The sequence below is a fragment of the Parasteatoda tepidariorum genome, chromosome 6 (assembly GCF_982258835.1).
Source record: "Parasteatoda tepidariorum strain Cologne lab strain chromosome 6, Ptep-v5.0, whole genome shotgun sequence".
NCBI lineage: Eukaryota > Metazoa > Arthropoda > Arachnida > Araneae > Theridiidae > Parasteatoda > Parasteatoda tepidariorum.
Window position 1 is genome coordinate 15,852,507 of NC_141760.1, and position 22,513 is coordinate 15,875,019.

Genomic DNA, 22,513 nt, shown 5'->3' on the forward strand with positions numbered 1-22,513 from the left:
ATTTCTTTTGATATTTTTAAAAGGAAATGCTGTGCAATAAATGTTCTGGCCATTAAATAGTGCAGTTTTTTGTCACAATATTAATTATTTAAAGAATTTAGCAATATTGTTAGACGAAAAAAACTGTTTCTGTGATTTGGTTATAGGTTCTTTTTTTTTTTTTTTTTTTTATAGAAGCCCAAATAAACAAATTTAATTAAAAAATGATATTTTTAGTTTTTAAATGAAAATCGGAAAAATAATATCAGAGTTAATATTAGTAACAGAAAAGTAAAAATATAATAAGATATTAAAATTAATATAGAAAAAAAAAGAAAAAAAAATGCAAATTGATAAATAGTAGTCGGGAATTTAACAGAAGTTTATTTGAAAATTTTTTGCAGTTTTATTCAACCTTTTAGTTTATTTTGATTTGTTACTTTGTGTGTTTTTTGTTCAGATAAAACTTTTTTTTATTTTTTACACAAATTCTTATCTTATAACTTTTCTTCCATTTTCCTTCCTTCTTTTTTTTTGTTGTTGATAAATTTAGATAATTCACTTAAAATTTTGAATAATCTTATTAAATAATAAAAAATAAAAATCGTAACAAATACAGAGAGGAAAATATTCTTAAAAAAGTGTCGCCAAGGAACGGGTTTGGCATAGAATCTCCAATAGTGTTTGTTTTAGAAACTTCTCATCAACTTCTTGCAACCCTGTTATCGTATGCATCTAATGTTTAGATTCGTGATCATGTGGGGATAGAATTTTATAATACTTGATCAAAACTTGTCACTTTTTGTTGGATTTACAGTATTAATCTACTTTATTCTGTATAATCACTGTATCGTAAGTTAACACCTTATTTATATGTTACAATTTTATAAATATTAAGAAAGAGTAAAATCATCCTTTCAATAGGGTGCTTTTGTTCCCTCTATTTGAATGGGACACTTGACACCGCGTTCTCAAAATGATGAAAAATTTTTTTTAGATAAAACTCTTATCATTGAACTTTTGCCTTTATATTAACAAAGATATTTTATGCATCGACTAAAAGTTGTGAAGTTTTGTGGTAAATTTTTTGTTGCAGTTGGAAACGCCTCATAACAGGATCGTTTTATTACTTCTTTATGTAGTTGTAATGGCATGATCGTAAAAAAATGTAATGTGATATATTTGTTTTCGAATATTGTAGCGTCCGCATCCGATTTTATTTTTGTTAAGGTAAATTTTTCTTTAAGTTTAAATAAGTTATTGAAGTTGCTAATTGAATGTCAAGTTTAGTTTAAAATATATTATGTGTTATACAGTTTTACTAAGTTTTTTAAGTTGTGATTGTTTGAAGTAATTAATTGAAAATGTATAATTATCTACATTGCATTTAACATTTATTAGTTTTCTAAATTATGAGCAGTTCAGGTAATTATAAGTTATATTTTTATAATTATGTTAACACAATTACTTGTGACATTTATTATTTTGTTTATTATTTTACATTGACATTATTTTATTTTTAAATTATGGATAGTTTTATTCAATTATCTGACGAGTATTTTATTATTTTATTTAAGACACAAGAAATAGTATGTACTGTTAAATTAAAATGTTAAAAGTATATAGCCCAAAAATTTAGAAAAATGCATTGAGAAAAAGTTGGAATATGAGTATGGTAATCATTTATAATGACTTGTATAATTTTTAATGATTAATTTTTTTGAAGTTTTTTATTCATAACAATTGTTATCTGAAGCTTAATATTGCATTATAAGAGTGATATTCTGGAATTTGTTTTGAGAATCACTTTTATACTATGTCTCTTGGTTTTAATAAGGAAAATATTCCTAGAACTGAGTAATATTAATGGAATTTGATAAATTTGTAACATGCTTCTTGTATTCTGATTTTAATTAAAAACAGCACACTTTCTTTAACATTTAGGTATAGAATCTAGAATCCTTAAATCTAGAAATGTTCTGTTTATCTAAATTTAGATATATCTGAATTTATTTACATTTCCATAAAAACTTTAGTTAAAAGTAATATGTGTCCTTCTTGCAATATTAGTTAATAATGTATAAAATTTTATTTATATAATGTATAAGTAATGAATTATAAATAGATATATCTGTTAATGATTTTATTATTCGTTTTACTCACTAAATATAATTTATTAAACATCTGTGTAGTTAATTAAGGTTAATTCCTGAAAATTATTAATGCTGTAGTGATTAATTATATTGAAGATAATTTTAAAGTTATATTAATACTTGATAAAAAAAAAATTATCTACTTAAATATTTAATTTAACTGTAATATTGTAAAACTTAAAAAATTTTAATAACCAAAATGGAAAAAAAACATAATGAAACAAGGATGCATATCAACATTATTAAAATTAAAATTTTTAAATATTTATACATGCTTGGAAATTTATAATTAAATTTGTTAAAATCTGGAGAAGGCTGTAAATATTGAATATTTATTTACTATAAATAAAAGTTTTTTTCCCCTAATTATTTAACCAAATTTAATATATACTGGTGAATGAAGTTTGAAATGAATATATAATTTGAATGAATGTTTGAAATGAATAATCACTAAATATATAATTTAAATGACTGTTTTGAATATTTTCTTAATATGTAATACCAATGATTATTTGAAATTTTATAAATATGAATTGTAATAAATGAATGAATTTTTAAATGAATAGATTTTAAATATATAATTTGAATGAATATCTGTGTAAAGTTTGATATTTTTGCAAATATATTTTGAATGGAAAAAAAAATAGCATGCATAATTTGCACTGTTTGTTGTTGCAATTTGGACTATATATATACTAAGTCTTGTTAAATGCCACTGCTTGGTATACATTTCCATGGAATGCCCTACATCAGTGTTTTTTTTAAAGCCAAGAGCCACTGCCCAGCATACATTTCACCGGTACTCCACTCCGGACACTGATGTTTCGTCTAATCTATCCTCAGCAAATACTAAAATATCGAATAAATATAATAATGTCAACAAATAAATTAATATCAAAACGGATGTAATAAATAATTTGGATATTCGCCTAAGCGACTATGTGATTGTTGGCATTCTTTTGATTTCAATAATTTATGGTAGCATATAAATGAATTATATCTAATTGTACCATTTTTATTCAGTTGAAAGATAGGGAATAGAAATTTCTATTTGTCTTTAAGATTACAAACATCACAATTTAACTGGAGTATGTAACTTTCTTCTTTTAAAAACCATATACATGGAGTTTTTTCATGTTTTTGTTTGGTAGGGGGGGGGGGAGGTTATGGTTTTTGACATATTTGCTTTCTGGATCAGCACAAAATGGATGCCTAAAATTCAAAACATTTTTCTTCTAGTCTTATGATTGATTTTGTTCAAAATCTACATTTTCAATATTAATGGTAACAGTTTATATACATCCTTTTATTAGAAAAATATAGTATCATGCTCTTATATTGATTTTTTTAAGAAATGCATATTGATTGAACTGTAAAAATTTTTAAATGTGAGTGTGGTCTAAAAATGTTAAAATTTTATTATTTATTTTATTATAATTTTTTTAATAAACCATTTATTGTAGAAATATATCTAAACATGCAAGCTATAAAATTCCGTAGTCTTCAGAGTTGCACCGAGAATACAAACTTGTGATTTGGAGATGCCTTTTATACCTATACCTAATTTGGTTATATTTAATGTTTTGAGAGTCATGAATTCTAATCCAATTAAAAAATATTTATCGATGAGGTTATGAAAAAGTTTCTTTTGTGCTAAGTAATTACCAATTTTTGATGTTATAAATATCGTATCTTAAATTGTTATTATTCTTTTGAATTTTAAAAAATGGTAATTACCGTGTAAAAATTTTAATTAATTACGTATATTTTCATTATGTATTCTTTAAGCATTTTTCAGTTTATTTTTATATAGTTATTAATAATAATTAATATTATTAGTCATGAATTTTAGTTACTAATCTTAGTATTTTAGCATGGAAATGGTAGAAAAAGTAACAAGGGAAAGGAAAATGTAACAAACATAATATTTAATTCACACTTTGATGCTGGGCTTAATATGAATAATGATGTATTGATATTAAATGTTGGTGACAAAAACAATCAAGTACAATATTGTTGCAAACGTTTGACCGTTTGAGACCGTGGGAAGTATTAATTTATTATTTCGCACTGGTTAATTTTTAAATGGTGTTCTTTTTTAATATTTATTAAAAAAAAGTTTAGAATCAACTTTACATAAATCTGAGTAACAGTAAAGGTTAGCATGGGGTCAAGAAGAGATGTTGAATCTGGGATGCTATTTTCTCTTGTGCGTTAAGCATTCATTTAATATCTTAATTTAACCCATTAACAAATTTATTAATCTGTTATTTCCCCCTCCCCAAAAAAGGTCTTAAAAATCAAATTAATTTTAGGAAGTAGACTAAATGAATTTCTTTTTATAAATTAATCTCAGTCCGCAAAAATTATTCTAATATAGTTTGAGAAGATAGCTCCATGAAAGGTTAAATAGTCAATAAATGATTAAATTTGCGGATTCTGCTATGATCTGTAGTACTTGTCTTGCTTCGGGGCTTTTGCTAGGGATGCAACGAATAGTGATTTGGCCGAAGTACCGAATATTCGGCTGAATATATACATATATAATTAGATATTAAGATAATTATAAATATTTGAAACAAAATTTTAAAAAGACTGAGTAGCAGCCTATTTTAAACAAAACTTTAATGGTAAAGCTGGAAAAAAATAGATGGATAAAAAAATATCCTCTTAGTTTTTTAGTACAAAACTTTACATACTTAAAATAATATTCAGTGCTATCAGAAAGATTCTTATAAAAAAGATTGCGTACAAATGCAAGACAAAAATTTTTTTAAAGCTGAACCTCTCAGTTTTCCAATTGCTGTACTTTGAAAACAAAAAAAGAAAGTGAATATAGTCTAATAGAAATCTTCCTAAGTGCCGCGTCATATTAAAAACGAATGTTTTTAAGAAAAGAAAAATCTTGATCGAGACCAAAACAAAGTAGCTCTTAATGTTTAAAATAAAAATTTAAACATTAAAAATCTCAATTTAACTTTTTCACATTGCCGTATTTTCAACAAAAAAAGGACCCCAAAAGAATAACGTGTATTAGAAACACTCTTTAAAAACGCTGTGTCATAGTAGGACAATAAAAACGCTGATAAAAGGAAAAGTTAATAAAAAAGCAAAATTGAAACAGATTTTTTTTCTTCTTAGTTTTGAAATGGAACTTTGACGTTGAGAATCACACCTTTACCTGTTATCTCTCTACCATATAGAGAAAAAATTACAAATAAAGAATTAAGTCAATAAGAAACGCTCCGTTAAAATGCAAAAACGAAATAAACAAAGTTCTCATTTCGTGAAGAAAAAAAAAAGTGTTTTAAAAATGACGAATTAAACTTTCCGGAATACAATTTTGAAAAAATCAGCAATATGAAACTTATAGTTCTGTATAGGGTAAACTAGTTTCAATTCGTCAAGTTTCGCTTTTCTATTTCTTTTTCAGAGCATAAATTAAAAAGTTTTAGAACTTAACAAATATGTGTAAAAACTTTCTAAATAATGTATAGTAAAAAACACGATTCTAGATTAATCTTTATTAAAATATTCGGCAAAAGGAATATATATATATATATATATATATATATATATATATATATATATATATATACATATATATATATATATATATATATATATATATATATATATATATATATATATATATATATATATATATATATATATATGCACGATAACCCAAGGTTAAAATTGTTATACATCGTACTACACATTCTGATTTTGTGTATTATACTGTATCCATTCAAACTGCACAACTTACTGAGTCATTTTGGAATGGGGTGTCGTGTTAATTCTGCTAATGAAATATTTAACCCATTACGTGATTCTGGAGACATGGCTCTGCACTTGTTCCGCCCTATAACACTGATGAAGACATAGTGATAGGTCAACACCCGTTATTCATCGAAAAGGGACCGCTATACCATCTCTGCGCTTTGTTTTCTTTTCTTTTCTTTTTTCATGCATAAAACATGCTTTTTGTTCTTACCTTCAAAAATGCTTACTTTGCGAAATACCATTTTTATATTAATGACGATTTGTATCGTACTGTTTGCCGAATTTTATTGGATTCTGTACGCCGATTTATTAGATTTGTGTTCTTAAATCTATGCATCCAAATCCGGATTTGTAAGGAATGGGAATAAAATGTGACATGGATTTGTTTGTTTGGCACTTTATTTCTAAATTGGATTTATGGCTTTTGTGCTCTTAAATAACTAAATTGGCTTCTCCACTAGACTGCTGCAACTTTTCCAGATAAAAAATGAAGGTTCCACGACTACCGTGTTGTTTTCATCCCGCCATTTAGTTTTCTTTTCTTGCCTTGATTATGTCGTATCAAGTCAACAGAAACATAAATTGTTTGAAGAGAAAACAATAGATATCAGTTAAAGAAATTGACTTATCCATAGAACAGTATTTTAAGAGTAGTAGTAGATTTTTCTTTAAATGGATAAAGCCATTTAGTTTTTATGAGAATTTTTACCTTTTTTATTTATTATTTTTTTTAAATTTTTGATCATTGTTATTATATTGCTCTGTTTTAAACTTAGTCTGGCTCTGCCAAACTATACGATGAAGATGTTTTAATTGGAGGATTTGTAATAGATTTCCCTTCATTTTCATCCTTTTGACCAAAAGTTACAATAAAATCTACAAAAAATCATCGATTTAAAAGAAAGAAAAAAATTCAATTTGCGATGATATTGACAAGTGCAGCTGTTCCGGAAATTAATATACATACATATCATATCTAGGGCTATTGTAGCTTTCTTATTTCGCCCAGTGGACGAACATTATGCTGTAAATGTTTAATTGGTTTGTCAACGTCTGAAATTTTAATATGATGTTATGGATTTAATTAATAATCTAGTTCACTGTATTTAATATGTAGATTTATTGTGATTCATGCATTAGGGTTGTTTATGAACGATTCATAATCCTTCGTCTCCGTAGGTCCGAGACGATATTACGAAAAGAAAGTTTTAGCCGTGAAGAAGAGCCCAATTTCCATTCTAAACATTCATCGAACACCGATGTTCTTTCATAACTTAGCAGCCCTGACCCTTTTTTTCCACCTAATGAATTATAATTTTTTTTTTTTTACTCTCTTTATTCTCTTCATTAGCTCAATGTTTATTTGGCGTCCGCACTGTTGGCGATTTTCCTAAGGATTAATTTTAAAAAAATAAAAAGTAAAACAGTTGCATTACGTCGACTGTGTCTATACGTACTTCCAGCTGCTTGAGAAATCGAGCCAAACCAGAAAACCGGATTGATTTAGTGGAAGGGAAGGGGCATGAGTTATGTTTTTTTCTTGGTGTGTGTGTGCCACTGTGTTTACTCTGGAGCTTTTTTTTGATCCTCGCACGCCGTTATGTTCCAATGAGGCATGCTAGAAGTATTTCGACGTTTTTTGTTCTGTGGTGGTGTTTTCCGTCATTTCGAGCACAGCCCTGAAAGAAAACCTCTGTATCAAGTGGAGTACAAGGATGTGGAAGACTCCGATGATATTGATTTCAACGAACCTGTTAACTTGGAGGTGGATTCTGGTAATGTTGTTATTTTTAGTGAAAAAGAAAATAATATTTTTTATTTTGTCTTTTAATTTTGTTAGTTTTCGATATTGGAACAATGTTTAAAAAATGTTTCCCTTGAAAGTTTTTTTTTTTTTTTTTTTAAATAACTAACCACGTTTTGTAACCTTGAAAATAGCATCTTGCCCTTCCTTTGCATTTTAGTTTTGTTTATTTATTTTATTTCTTGTTACTAGTCTGAAAAAAAAAATTTCGTAACAACCGAGGCCAATATTTTATAACTTTTGATGCAAAATAATAATTCTAATGTTTTTAATAATTCAGGATAAATAAGATTGTATAATTGGTAAATCTGTTCATTCATCGATGTACAGAACAATAAGAGTATTGTCTTCATTCAGTACAAGACTTAGTTTTTTAATGTATCTCCGTTTTTATAATTGTTAAAGAAATATTTAATTAAATTTAATTTACGTATATTGCATTATATTTTAATAATAAGTGATGTGAAATACCGTAATTAATTGAAATTTGGAGAATGAGATTCCCCCATAACCCCTATTGCTGCCTGATTACTAGATTTGTTTTTCTTTTTTTGTCAATTAGCTCCATCTCAAAAAAGCGAGCTCACTAAGAAATTGTGTCTTCTGTGGGGAATTAAAAATTGCAACGCCTCGTTAGTGCACACCAGGGACTAATATAGGGGACTAGGTACTGTCTTTATATCTTTAGTGCACGCTAATACCTTAGGTTTCTTTCATCGAGTTCGTCGGAAGGGGGGAAATGTCAAATAATCTTTTAATCTTAGTTATTTTTATTTTCACTATAAAGTGGCAATTGCTATTTATTTTACTCCATTATTTTTTAAATCTTGAAAAATATAATGTCGTTCAAACAGAAGAATTTTGACGCTTGGACTTGTAGAATTTCAACGAATCACTTCTAACAAAATTATATCTGTACAATTCTACCATCCGTATTTTCAGAAAGGTATTTGAGACAATATTCGTTTGCCTGTTTTTTTTATTATTTTTTTTAAGGAATTTTAGTTTTTGTGTAATATGGCGAATCATATTTTTTACGTTTAAATAAAAAAATTAATTGAAAAAAAAATCTATGCAAAAGCGAATGTTCAGTTTCAAATAACGAATTCAAAATGAATAACAGTATTATTTTATTTCTTTACATTTTTGTGAAAAAAATTATTGGAAGTTCTAAAAGTTACTGAGTACTATTTCTTCCTGTTTAATAAAGCGAAGCGTTACTTTTTTTTAAAACGGATATTTTATTATTAAATTTTTTCCTATAATTAAAAAATAAAAATCGTAAAAGTGAAAAATAAAAATTTAACCTAAAATCCGAGATGGAAGGGAAGAGGACTCTTAAATCTGTAACGTTCCCCCGGGAAAGAACAACAACAACAAAAACTTGTTTTTAAAAAAAATTTCAACTTTATTTACTTGTAAATTAAGAGTGTCTTTCTTTCAATTGGACTTGCAACTCATTCTTTTGTGGTATTTTTAAAAAAAACGTGTTTTCAACCATGTTGAAGTGTATAAATCGTAATTGTAATGTTATTTTTGAGGGTAGTATGAATATTCAAATGAAAAAATTAGGATTCATTTATTATACCCATCTTAAATGCGTACATCCTTGCGTCAGGTGTTTTCCTACAGTATCGCTCTGAAATCATGGCCAATTCAGGTCAGTATAATTCATATTTTGGACAAACATGAGGAAGGATATGTGGGCATCTATCAATTAACTGATCTTTTTCCCTGACACGTGTGGGCATACTTTTCATATGTTTTCTGATTTTAATGAATCCACTTACTAGGCACTTTGTCCACTTGCTGATATTGAAATGGAATGGCGAGGTGCGCTCATGACGCCGAGGCGTCCATTGATTATAAATTAGAATCACGTACTAACGAGACGTCCATACGGTTTACAGTTAAATAATAGATAATAAATAGGATTTTATTACTTTTGTGTTAGTTAATAAATATGCCCTACAGCTGTTTATTTTTTTTCTTCTTGTAATTACATATGTTATGAAGTTTTATCAGATTTTAATGTGGTTTTGAAATCGTTTAGATTAATTTCTTAGATTAATGGTTACAGTTTTTTTTAAAGATATTTATTTGTTTATTTTTTCTTTTTTTTTGGTGCGATTATTTGATGGTTAAGTAGTATTTATAGATATTTATTGACGTCTGGAGAGATTAGTATAAGTCATAATATAAGAATGGGATTAAATGGTAGAGTTTGAAAATGACATAAAAGCCAGAATCCACCATACTATGCATTGTTGTCTAATATATATTTTATAACCGTCGTTGAACAGCCGACCCAATTCTTTGGATTTACAACTACTTATATGTTCAACTACGTAGCCCTGTAATTTTGAACCCAATCCAGAAAACAAGGGAACTCTTGGAGCAAGTATTGGGAGAAATTTGCTTTCGTAGCGGACTTTTTTATGGAGCTATCCGGCATTCTAATCCGTGATCCGTCTACCGCTGAAAATATTTATGTCAGCACTGTGGTGGGTGAAAGCCGGATGCAGCATTCGTATTGACCAGCCATCGCTTGTTTCGAACCTTGTTCACCTCGTTGGAAGACGAACGCTCTATTCCCTGATCCATCCCGGCTCTCACTAATGTATAGATAATATGCAATTTTAATGACATTTGTGAGTTAGTAATAATTAGTCATGCTTCATAGTTTTTAAGTTTTGTTTATCTTACCTTACGCTCTCTACGTTAATTTCGAAAATAGTTCAAATGTGAACTATTTTCGAAATTAACGTAGTTTGGTTTAAAAAAAAAAAAGTTTTTTCTTTCTTTTTATATTTGCAAATGTACTCTTGCTCATAAAAATATAAAGAAATTGCGAATTATTCATAAACTCGAATCCATCTTTATTGAGTTCACATAATTTTTTCTGTTTTAAAAACGCGTTGTAAATTTATTTTTCGCTCTTTAGATAAAAGTATATAAGCTTTGTTACAAATATATATTATATAAGCTTTAGAAAGAAAGAAAATAATGTATATAAAATGGGCGATGTAAATATTAGATAACTACGCCTTTGACATGATTCACTTTTTTTCCCCTTTTATTTAAATGTTACGTTCAATGTGAGGTCTCTACGGTGTTTCAGGGGAAATTTTTCTTCGGATAAATCCGTTGCTCAGCAACCTGGGGTGAAAAAATCAAAGTATTTTATTAAAGAAGAGAAGCATGATAAAATAAATTTCCTTAAATAGTCACAAAATTCCCCTTATCGTTGTTTAACTGCGGGTTTGATTTTTTTTTGTTCAATTTTATTACCGCAGCTGGGTAATGTTTTCTCGTAATATCCGTTTTAGTGTAAAGCTACTCAAATAAACTATATATAAATAAATCGATATTGTGACTTAAGTCAATATTGAAATAAAAAATTGCTAAATAGTTACATATTCCGAAAACTTCCTAACAAGTCGATAGTTTGAAATTTCGATTTTTAAATATTGCTGGGGGGCTAAGCTCCCTGTTCGCTGAAGCTCATCAACCCCGATGATTGCTTCGCAATAATAGCTGTTTCTTGGCATAAAATAGTTGAAATTATTCAACTAATTCACAACTGTCATTTAATATTTTTACTTACCGAACGGACTAGTATATTTTGAATGCAATTTTTGCATTCATGAATATTCATTTTAAATGCAATTTTTGCATTTAGAACTTAACTTTGTGCATGAAGCTGAAAGTTAAGTTCTAAATCATTTAACGAATCTCTTTAACCGTAATTCATGATCGTCTGTTTTTTGAAGTATCAGCAGCCTACAACTCAACTCTACGATAGTTGTATATTTTGATAAGATATGTTGTCATTCGAATTTTGATTAGCAGTGCTGATTGTGCTCCGGAAAAAATCCGGATTTCCGGACTTTTCGCTTACAGTGATCCAGAAGTTTCCGGAGATCAAAGGCCCTGACGTTTCAAAAAATCATTGATCACAGAAGTTTCTGGAAATCAAATTTTCAAAGGTGGAACTTGAAAACACAGTTTATTTTATTTGTTTGTAAGGGAGAGCCAGAGATACACTTTATATGCTTGTATTCATGATCAATATTTATTTTTTATCAGTAAATAGTTGTTATAATCATAAACTCAAGAAAGAAAGACATATTTGTAAATTTTATTAATTATCCAGGTCATCATAGGTATGTGTAAATGGTATAGGTATGTGTAAAATTTTAAAAATATTTTAAGTAAACTAAGAAATATTAAGAAAAAGGAAATAACCTTGCTTAAATTTTTTTTTTAATTTTTCAATTTAAACTTCTTTTTTTTTTAACTCAGGAAATTTTCCGGAATTTTGACTTGGGCCCACAATCACCCCTGTCATTAGGGTTCCAAAATTATTGTAAATATCGTAATTAAAGCGTTTTCCTTTTATAAAATTCCATAGTATTTATTTCGAATCTTTTGACAAGTGGCGTCCGCTAATTTTGGAAGCCTAATCAAAATTCGAATTACAACATACCTTATCAAAATATACAACTATCGTAGAGTTGAGTTGTAGGCTGCTGATACTTCAACAATATTAAAGTAATTTACACCAAAAAATAATAATTGTATAACGGTTAATTAGATTGGACACCGATTTAAATAGTTTTAGGGGCCGTTCAAAAAGTACGTACACAAAAATGGAGAAATTTTAAACCCCTCCCCCCCCCTTCGTACATAAGGTCTTACTCCCCCCCCCCCTTAGAGTACGTACATTTTATTAGTCTACCCCCCTTTTTTATAAAAATTAAAATAATTATGTTTTAAATAAAATTAAATATTTACTTAAGGAGGGTGTAGGATAAAGTCAAATTTAAATTTGGTGTATGTTTATAAAGTACTTACTTTGTATTATACCTCCCCCCCTCCCCATCGTACAAAACCGTACATAATAGCAAATCCCCCCCCCTTCGGGATGTACGTACTTTTTGAACGGCCCCTTAGCATCTTAAAATGTAACGTAGAATTACATTATTCTAAGAATCAAAACAATCCTCCTTAACTCTTAGTTTAGAAATCAAACAAAACCCAAAACGTAAAAATAAAAGTACAGGTCATTTTAACCTTTAAATTAGGGAAACAAAAATATTCATAGGAAAACAATAACTTTATGACTTATGCTGATGACTACCTAACCAAAATGAAAATTTATGTGGGAAAACTGGATCCTACCATGTGATTTTTCCAGCCAATAAAAATGTATTGACAACAATGGAAAATTGAGACACCATCGTAAGTATTTCATATATAGTAAGAATCCTACTCCCCATCTTGCATTGCAGATCCACGTCGATATAGTTCGTGATACTTTCTGTAAGTTCAAATTATTTTTGGCATTTTGCTGACGAGTTGCAAAAAAATGAATTCCCGTTACTTGGGCGCCATGCCAAATGAAAATAAAGGAACTAGTAACTAGGTTTTTGACTTATCATAATTCTCACTCCTGCTCCGAGAATAATCGCCCGATTTCAATAGAAGCTTTTATTCTATCGCAGTTGCTTCGTGAATTATTTTCTTTGTTATGAAGCATTTTATGTGTATTTCTTTTCGTAAAAGGCTGTGTGGATTGTCTTGTAATGTGTGGATGGATAAAAAAAAAAAGTGTTTTTACTAAAGTAAATGACATTTATATCTAGTATGAATGTTAATGCATTTATACTTATTAAAAAAATGCAATGAACACTCTTTAATTCGATACGGCATGATTCTAGATATTAGATGATTCGAGGTGACATTAAATTAAAATTTCATCTTAAATTCGAAATTATACCCAAAATTTTGGTTCATTCGAAGTATGATCGAGAAGATTTCAGAAAATTTTACTGCTTTATAAAAAATATCCTGCTTAATTTTAAATAGATTTTTATAAATACTGTAAAATAATTAATGGTTCGACGGAATGACTAATTAATTAGTCATTCCGTCAATTAGTCATCAATTAGTCATTAATAGTTAGACGGAATGACTAATAAATATGCTAATTAATTAGTGCAGACGATACTATAAGTTATGAAAACTCTCACAAAAACGTACTTTGTCTGAATAAAGATTTTTTCCATGGATTTGGATTTTTGACCTCCTAAATATAGGAGTAACAGCAAACTGGGAAATAGGCTCCAAAGTTTTAACTCCTTAATGTTAATTTAACTTTTTGCGCATTTTGCCATTTATCTTGAACTTTTAAAGCGAATTGATAAATTTGTGCGCACAATTATAAAATTCGTTTATCTAAAGATAATTTCATGTAGAATATATAACTTTTTGTAAATTATTTCTTTACTTTTCGTTACTTTTTCGTATTTATAAGTTGTATTTTTAAAATTAGATTTCTCTTGAACTATTGTCCAATTTCGTTCAAATTTTGTATTTTGCCATTCAAATTTTGTTCGACTAATATCAAAAAAAATAAAAAATAACTAAATATTTTAAATAGTAAGAGTTATTTTTTCCATGGAATTTAAACATTATTTTGGGTGGTCCATTTTTTTTCTGGCACTGTCTTGTGATACTAGAATGTCAAATCAATATCCTTTATAGTGTGAGATTTTTAGTTTTTACGCCAAACTATTCCATAGTACTGTTTCCATACAATAACTCTACAAGTTTGCGGAATTGTCCTTTGATTAAATTTGTTGCATTTATGGAAACTTTTTTTAACTTATAAGTTTTTTTATAAACTACTTGATTGTGTAGTTAGGCATTCGATTACTCCAAGCCATGTACATAACGTGTTCTTGAATCTCTTAATTTATTACTGTTAATTATTCAGCTTGATTACCATTTACTAATTTCGTGATAAATATATTTCGTATTAAATTTTTTAGTTAAATCCAATTCATTGTCATAGTATTTATGTCATGTTAATTCTTTCATTCATAGTCATGTTATTTCGTAATCAATTCACATTTATAGATAATTTTTTAAAAAAAGTTACCTTTCTTTTTACGTTTTAAATTGCGTGTGACTTAATTTTCCTTAAATCCTTAATTTAAGTTGATTTTTATTTTTATTCAATTTTTATGTGGTATAATTTAAAATGTGTTTTTAAGGTCTTTTTTTTTTTTGTAAGTCTTATTTTATTGATATTGAGGATTTACCCTGAGAAAGAAATGAGAGAAATTATAATTTGATGTTTGAAATAATTACTAAATAGAATGAAAATAATTACTAGGTAGAATAAATAAAGATTAACTGTGTCGATAGTAGTGACATGAAAACTTAAAAATCTATTTTTAATGAGGTTTTATGTAAAATAATTTTCTGTTTAATAAACAAATTTTATTTATGCCCATTTAGTTTAATACTTATTTAAATATAAGTACTTTTAAAACTTAAATAATCTTATGTATGTAAAGATAATTTTTAATAATTGATTTTTTTTTTTCATGTTTCTTGATCTAAATCAATTTATTCTTTATGTGATAGCTAACTGACAAATTGGGGCTTGGTCTTTTTACAAATTTATAAGGTTGTTGAGCTTTAAAAATAACTAGGATTCCTTTTATTCAATTATTAGTTTGTAGTAAGGAAATAATAATTATAACAATTTTAGTTATAATATTGTTAAATATGCATTTGAATTAGGGATACAAAAATATTTACAGGAAAACAGTACCTTTATGACCTTCATCAATTTTATGCCAATATAAAAATTTAAGTGGAAAAAAATTGGATCCTACCATGTGATTTTCCGGCCAATAAAAATGCACCGACAACTAAGGAAAATTGAGACACTATCATTAGATTTTTTATACATTGGTTGAATGTATAAAATTGACTTTTTTAGTTGGAAATAATGTTTTTATATAAAAAAAATTGCGATAATTTGTGTTCAATCTTGTCGTCATTACACGGAATTATAAATTTACTTAAGCTTCAAATTTTTTACTGGGAATTATACAGATCTGTGTTATGCCCTTAGCCTTTTAGAGCTACCAGATTATAAGAAAGGCCAGGATGCAATGCCAGGCAATTTTCAATTTGACAGTGAAGATTTTTTCTATTGTACCAGATTTACCTCAGTGTAGTTCGGCTGCTTTTTTCCTCGGTGTAGCTAAGGAAAAAAGCAGCATATCGAATTTTGCACATACATCTTTGGGATGGCACTCAGTAGGATGCTAACAAAGTGTTTCTTCCAGGAACGCTATCTGATTTTTAACCCCTCCTTTTACTTCGTCACCTGCGATTTTTCACATTATTTTCCACACCTGCGGTCCTGCTTGTTTTTGGCGCCAATGTTTACGCCGTGCGCAGTCGCCTGGTAAATGGGCATATCTCCGTTGTCTTGTGGCTGAATTTGACTTGGTTGTTCTATTGACTGATAAAATTATGCACTTTATTGATAAAAAGATAAGACAGAAAAAAAACAGGGTTTTTGAATGCAATGATTAATGCAATGATTAATGCAATGATGCTTAATGCAATGATTTACGCAAGAGTTAATTCCAATAAATTGGAAATTTAACTGAATATCATTTTATAAGAATTGCACTCAGTTTTAAAATCAATTCTCAGTTTTTATTATTTTAACCCATAAAGTAGACGAAGTTTCCGTATACTTTCTTACTGCCTTCAAGCTAAACAAATGCTTAAAAATATTTTTGTTCGGTCGTTAAGTTTAAAATTAAAAAATTAAATTATTAAATAGTTATGAAGTATTTAAAAGTACTAAATGACATAAAAGGTTATCTCACGTAATGCATATTTTAGACTTAAAATTATTTAGAACTTGTATATTTTTGATATTTCGTCCATTAAATGGCATCTTAAATCTCAGTTTAGACTCGGCGAAATAAACTCGTATGATTTTATTCGATTTTTACACGTTTGACTGCGTTTTCTATTGTTGCTCGTCCGTTAATAAAAGTTTTATTAAAAAAATAAAAACTTTCGATGTGTTGTATTTGTTGTAAACCTGAAAGAACTTGTAGGAGGAGAGTATTAGGCTTTTACAATTCTTATTTTTGGTTTATACAGTGAAATCTCCAGAAAAGACCACATCTGTGTAGCGACCTCCTCTATTTACGACCACTTTTGGGGGGCACGGAATTTTTTTCCATAGATTGTGATGAAGAAAACCTTTAGAAGAAACCATTAAAACCTTTTTCAGCTACCAGGCAAAACTCCACACCAAATGCGGAGAAGGTCAAATGAAGAAAGAAACACTAAGAAATATCAAAACAAAAAATCGTAACAAAATTAGTTGATTTAAATGTGTTTAAAATATTTGTGAGTGGCTCTAATTTAGAGAGTTCTTTTGACGATCCCTGAAAGAGATTGACAAACTCTATGTTTCGATCAAAGTGTACTAAAGACGATGCTATCAATGATTTATTTTTAGAGCTAAAAGTTAATTAAAAAAAAATTTTTTTTTTTTTTAGTAAAAACTAAACATCTTAAACAAACAAACAAAGTAAGATTGGTTTTAAATTTGTATGGATACTGCTATGTGATAAAAATTATATATTTGCGACCTTTTAGAATAGCATTGATTTTATTTTGTTAACATGCTGTTTTCAGTAATAATAGTTAAATGTGCGATAACTTTTGGAGTAAGCTTATTTTTATATCTGTATGGAGACTGTAATAATCAGTTATAGTTGAACGTTTGATATCTTTTAAACTAACATAAGGTTTTATTTTAAAGCAAAACTATTTTTATTTAATGCTAAAGCAAATTGCTACAAATACTTTACTGCCTAAACAATAAAAACGACACTTAATAAATATTCTAAAAAGAACTATTCCTAGCATGCATGTTAATTTTTTTATTAATACAATTTGTTGAAAGTTGGAGAAGTTGGAATAGATGGACGCACTCAAAAACTTCCTTTCGCTGCCTTTTTAAGGTAATGGAAAACATCAAGTTAAATATATTCTGTCTCTTATTTGTTTATTTTCTCCTCGTCTAGTCAGTCACTCATCGATTTTACTGAAATAGGTTGACTGATGCGGAAGATAAGAGAGAGGAAAGGCTTGAATTTGAGGCTAACTTAATTTTTCTTCTTCTGACGTCCATTTGTCCAGCTAGTTTAGAATTAGCCATTTAAATCCTTCCAAAAAAAAGTTTAGTTATAACTTTAGATGTCTTGCACACTCACGTATCTCGATTTCATTCATCGATTTTCTGATCCATCATAGCATTTCTAATTTTAATAATAGATTTATTGATTCATTTCTGATTTTATTAACCACTTTTTTTTGATCCATCATAGCATATCTAATTTTATTAATCGATTTACTGATTCATTAAACAGTAGTTTATGAAGATCATTTTACTATTATATTTTGTTATTATAAAATAATTCAAAGTTGTTTATCATCACTGTTGATTTCCAGTGTGATTTGGACTTAAAAATGTTTATTTAAAAAATAACTATGCAGGCAATGTTTGCTTTTTTAAATATTCAATGTTTAGTTAATAATATTTTACGGAAGAAGATTCTGCTGGCAAATTCTCTCAAGTTTTGCCTGGCAAAGAAGCATACAAATATTTGGCATCATTTCATATCCATTTTTAATTTTTTTTTTTTTTTTTTTTTTTTTTTTGCATAACTTGTACATATTTCCATTTCAGCTTCAAGGACCCCTCATCCTCTATTCATATTTTTCTCCTTGATATTTTAAATATCGTGTTCCACCAGAACATATATTTTTTACCCGAACTATGAACGTTGGAAAACACCTTGCCTTATTGGTGTTTTAGAAGAAAGTAATATACATAAAATTAGGAAAAAATAAGTTCATTGCAATTCTTTAATTTTGGATAGGAAACATGGAAAATGTAATGCTATTTTATGACTTTTTGAAGAGGGCGATGACTTGTTTTACGATGAAGCTTATTTCTTTTTCACGTAATTATTTTCTTTTAATGAGGTATCCCGCTGACCTGTATTTGGATCTTTCACAGCCATATTCTCTTAATTTGTAAACTTTTAGGTTTTCAGTAACAATTTTTAAAGAATGCAACTGTGATGCCATAATAAGCGTTACATATTTTCTAGCTTTTAAAATTTCTTTAATTTCTAACATTTTTTTTTTCATCATTCTTAATCGACTTTTAATTAATTTAAACCAATTATTTAATTTTTATCACATTTTATAAAAAAGCTAATTTTTAGTCTTTTTGGTGTTAGCCTTCGCCAAATTATTTTTTAATTTAATATTGATTAAGGAGATTGGTTTTATGTTTGGCTATATAAATGGCCAACCATGGATCTCTTCCCATGATCCTAACTGTCCGTTGGGAACAATCCACTAAATTTTAATCCAACTGTTGAGTTTTTATCTTTACAAAAATTCTTGATGTTAAGAGAATGATTCTCTTAATTTCTTTGAGGGACTTTTTTTATTTAATTATTTGTCAAGTATGGCCATATTCTCTAAAAAATAAATCAATTTTTCTCAAATGAATTTGTTTATTTTTGTGGGATCCCTTCTTCATAACAAACTAAGATGTATCTCACACGACCGTAATATTGTTAAATTCTACAAAGAAACTACATCCACTACATAGTAAACAATTTGCACTAAACTGCTATGAAAATGACGTCATAATTTGCAGTGTGTATGTTTTGAACTCACCCCCGAAATGAAAACGAAATTGTAACATGCTTTTGAAGAGTAACCAATTCCGCACCCGACTCGTACCGACCATAGTACTGACGTAATATATCCTCAATGGCAGACAGATCATGAATTAGAGTCCCCTTGCCGCCAGGCTAACCTTAGGAGGTTTTCCTCTCCACGTATCGCAAATGCGGGTTAGTCCCATCCAAAAGTCCTTCACGAAGGAAAATTTCTCCTAATACTTGATCCAGGGCCGGGATAGCCTGGTTGGTAGGACACTGGACCCATGTCCAAGAGTTCATGGGTTCGATCCTCGCTGACCGAAAATTCCCCGTGTAGTAAATGGTGACTGATAAATCTGCCGAGTCGTAAAGTCCTCCATGTTTCCATAACAAATCAATATCTATGGGGGTACTGATCCAGGAGTTTCCCTATCTTCTGGATCGGTTCAAAATGACAAGGCTAAGGAGTTGAACATTGGTAGTAATAAACCCAAAACTTGGGTCGCTGTTAAATGACGGTTAAAAATTATAAAAAAATATGTAAAAAAAACACTACTATATCATTTTGCACTCCTGCGTTAGGCTATATTTAGAGCATTGTTCCATCTGCTTATCTTGAGTTAGTTTCGTTTCTATTTAACGCTTTTTTTTTTCTTTCCATTCTGCTCAACTCAGTTATGTGTAGTATTGCCGATGCTCCTATCGTTACTTGTTCAGGACCGAAAGAAGGCCTGAGAGAGTACTAATTGAGATCACGCCCCGTTTTAGTTAGAAAAAGAGAATCACTGTCCTGAAGGGGTTAACCTTAAGCAAAAACCCATTCTGTTGTGTATAAGTTATTCTCTCTCTTCATTTTCCTCGCGTTGCGACAGAGTGTTTTTCAATACAAGTTTCAGACACATATTTTTATGGCACTATATATACGCAGTTTATCGAAGAAAGTTTTATCCCGCAAATATATATTTTCAATCATAAAATATATCCTCGATGGCTGTCCTTTCTCTTGATGTACGATAAATAACGTCATTTTATGGAGTGAGTTAAAAAAAATTGATGGTTGAACGTCCATTGGGAAGTTACAAAAGAAGAACCATCAAATATGAAGTAGTGGCACTCATTTTGTTGATATTTGTGAAATGACGCGTGTGTCAGTCTGGCGGAAGTTGTATCAACAGTCATAAACAAATCAAAATTCAATGTAATCGGCTACCCATGATTCCTGTACTGGTGTGCCATCCATCGCAAGCTGAGATGTATTGCTATGCTGTGTCCGGTAAATAATGAATTTCTCTTTATTCAGTGCTGGATAATGCAAGTCTGAATTGAACCTTTTAAAAGGAAAATAGATCCTATATCAGATGTTTTTTTATTATTTGTTTTAGAAATCTGTTTGGCGCCAACCGATTTTGTTTAAATTTTCAAATATTGCTGTTACATTTTAACTACTCAGTTTTGTTCGATAACATTAAGTTGCCTGCTTACTTACTTTCATATCCTCCCCCCTCTGTTTAATTAGCAAATTGCTATATGTATAGTTTCAGAACGCTTTTTTTTTTTTCAAAGCAATTATGTACTTTTTGTCACTATTTCGAAGGTTTTAATTTTTAAAAAAAACTATGCCGCCCTTCTTTACTTCCTTTTAAAAAAAGAAAGAAAAAGTATTGAAGTAGAAAACATGCATAATTTTGAAAACAAAAATTTCATATAAAAACTAACAGAGAAGAAAGTTTCTTTTTTTCTCATGCAGTTTTATAATTTAAGACTAATTAGTGTAATTTGTTAGAAAACTATTTTAACAAGTTCAGAATCAGTTTCAAGTGGCTGGCAGATTTACTTGCTATATCATAATGCTACTATCATCAGTCAACACTAACAGAGAAATGGCATCATGTTTAACATAAAAATTTTATATAATATTAAATAAAACTTTTCCACGGATTTTGAGGTTTTGATTTCAAATGTATGATTTTTAAGAATGATAAATTTTTATTCAATCTCTTTTATCCTTCATGGTGATAGCATTTATTCCCCTTTCAGATTTTAATTTTTCTTTTTTTTTTATTAAATTTAATTATATGGTAAACAGTACAGAAAATATATCAAATTGTTTCATTTTTCACTCTAATAATTAAATTACATAAGGGTAAACAGGAATTGTTTTTTTTTAAAAACATTTTTATTGACATTACTGTTATGTGACCATTTTAGTATTTAATATTACCGAATTATGACTGATTCGACACACGTGAACCCCATAAATTTTTATTTACCTAGTCTTTATTTGATATTCATACAGATAATCAGTGGTAGGAAAAATTCTATATTGTTATTTACTTTTGTATTTCAGAATAAAATTTTCCTTTATAAACCATGTTTAGTTCATTACCAACTCATTAAGTGAAAATTTTGTCTAAATATTATTCTGTTAAAAAGGAAAAAATATGTCATGAAATTGCAGTTACTCCCTAAACATGAACATTCTTGATGATTCCTATTTGTATTTTTTTCTCGCTTAAGTTATTGCTAATTTGAAATGATGGAGGCAATCAAGTCTAATGTTGCTAATACTGTAATGTATTTGTTACTGTAAATGGCTGAAATTTGTGATTGTTGACATCACATAGTCGCTTTGGTAAATGTCCGAATTATATAACAGGCCTAGTTCAGTGCCCTTGCCCGGTATGCCCTACATCGATGCTTTTTAAGGTCAAGTGCCATTGCCCAGTATGCATTTGATCAGTACTCCGAACATTGATATTTCTCCTAATCTATCCTCAGCAGATACTAAAATATCAAATAAATGTAATATCAACGAATAAATTAATATCAAATCGGATATAACAAATATTTCGGGATATTCACCGGTGGAAGTAGACATTCTCTTGCATCTTTGATATTCTGTTTTCATAAACGGTAAGATCCTACAGAATCTTCAATACAATGCAAGGCCATGTAAACAAAAGCGTTCTAGAAGTAAACAGTTTTAAACCTTTTTATCTTTTAAAAAAATATAATGTAATAACCGATTGAGTCAGCTCGCAACCAAATTGATTTTAAAGTGGTGATTGAGTACTATCTATTAACTCCTCAAATAAAGCGCAGGGTGTTTTTAACAGATGTTAATTGCGACCAAGTTGGCGAAATATTTAAGGGCATTTGGCGTTCTAAAAACGTGGCCAGTTGAAGGTCTCGTCATACTACACCAGATA

At 28.7% G+C, this 22,513-nt stretch overlaps 1 protein-coding gene across 15 annotated transcripts in view; it reads left to right on the forward strand.

Moving 5' to 3' along the window:
- The window catches only part of LOC107450753 (membrane-associated guanylate kinase, WW and PDZ domain-containing protein 1), a 115,599-nt gene that overhangs the window by 39,989 nt on the left and 53,097 nt on the right, over window positions 1-22,513 (forward strand). For 3 of the 15 annotated variants that reach the window (XM_043053004.3, XM_071178969.2, XM_071178973.2), the window contains exon 1: window positions 1,034-1,209. The exons of 4 other annotated variants lie outside the window; for them this stretch is intronic. Coding sequence is in view for 4 of the 11 variants with exons in the window: in XM_043052999.3 (XP_042908933.2) it covers window positions 7,534-7,693 (160 nt within the window). In the remaining 7 variants the exon portion in view is untranslated. Of the gene's footprint in view, window positions 1-665; window positions 832-1,033; window positions 1,210-7,423; window positions 7,694-20,460; window positions 20,578-22,513 lie in introns of those variants that run through there. 8 more of the 15 variants (XM_043052999.3, XM_071178963.2, XM_071178967.2 and 5 more) reach the window with 7 other exon arrangements.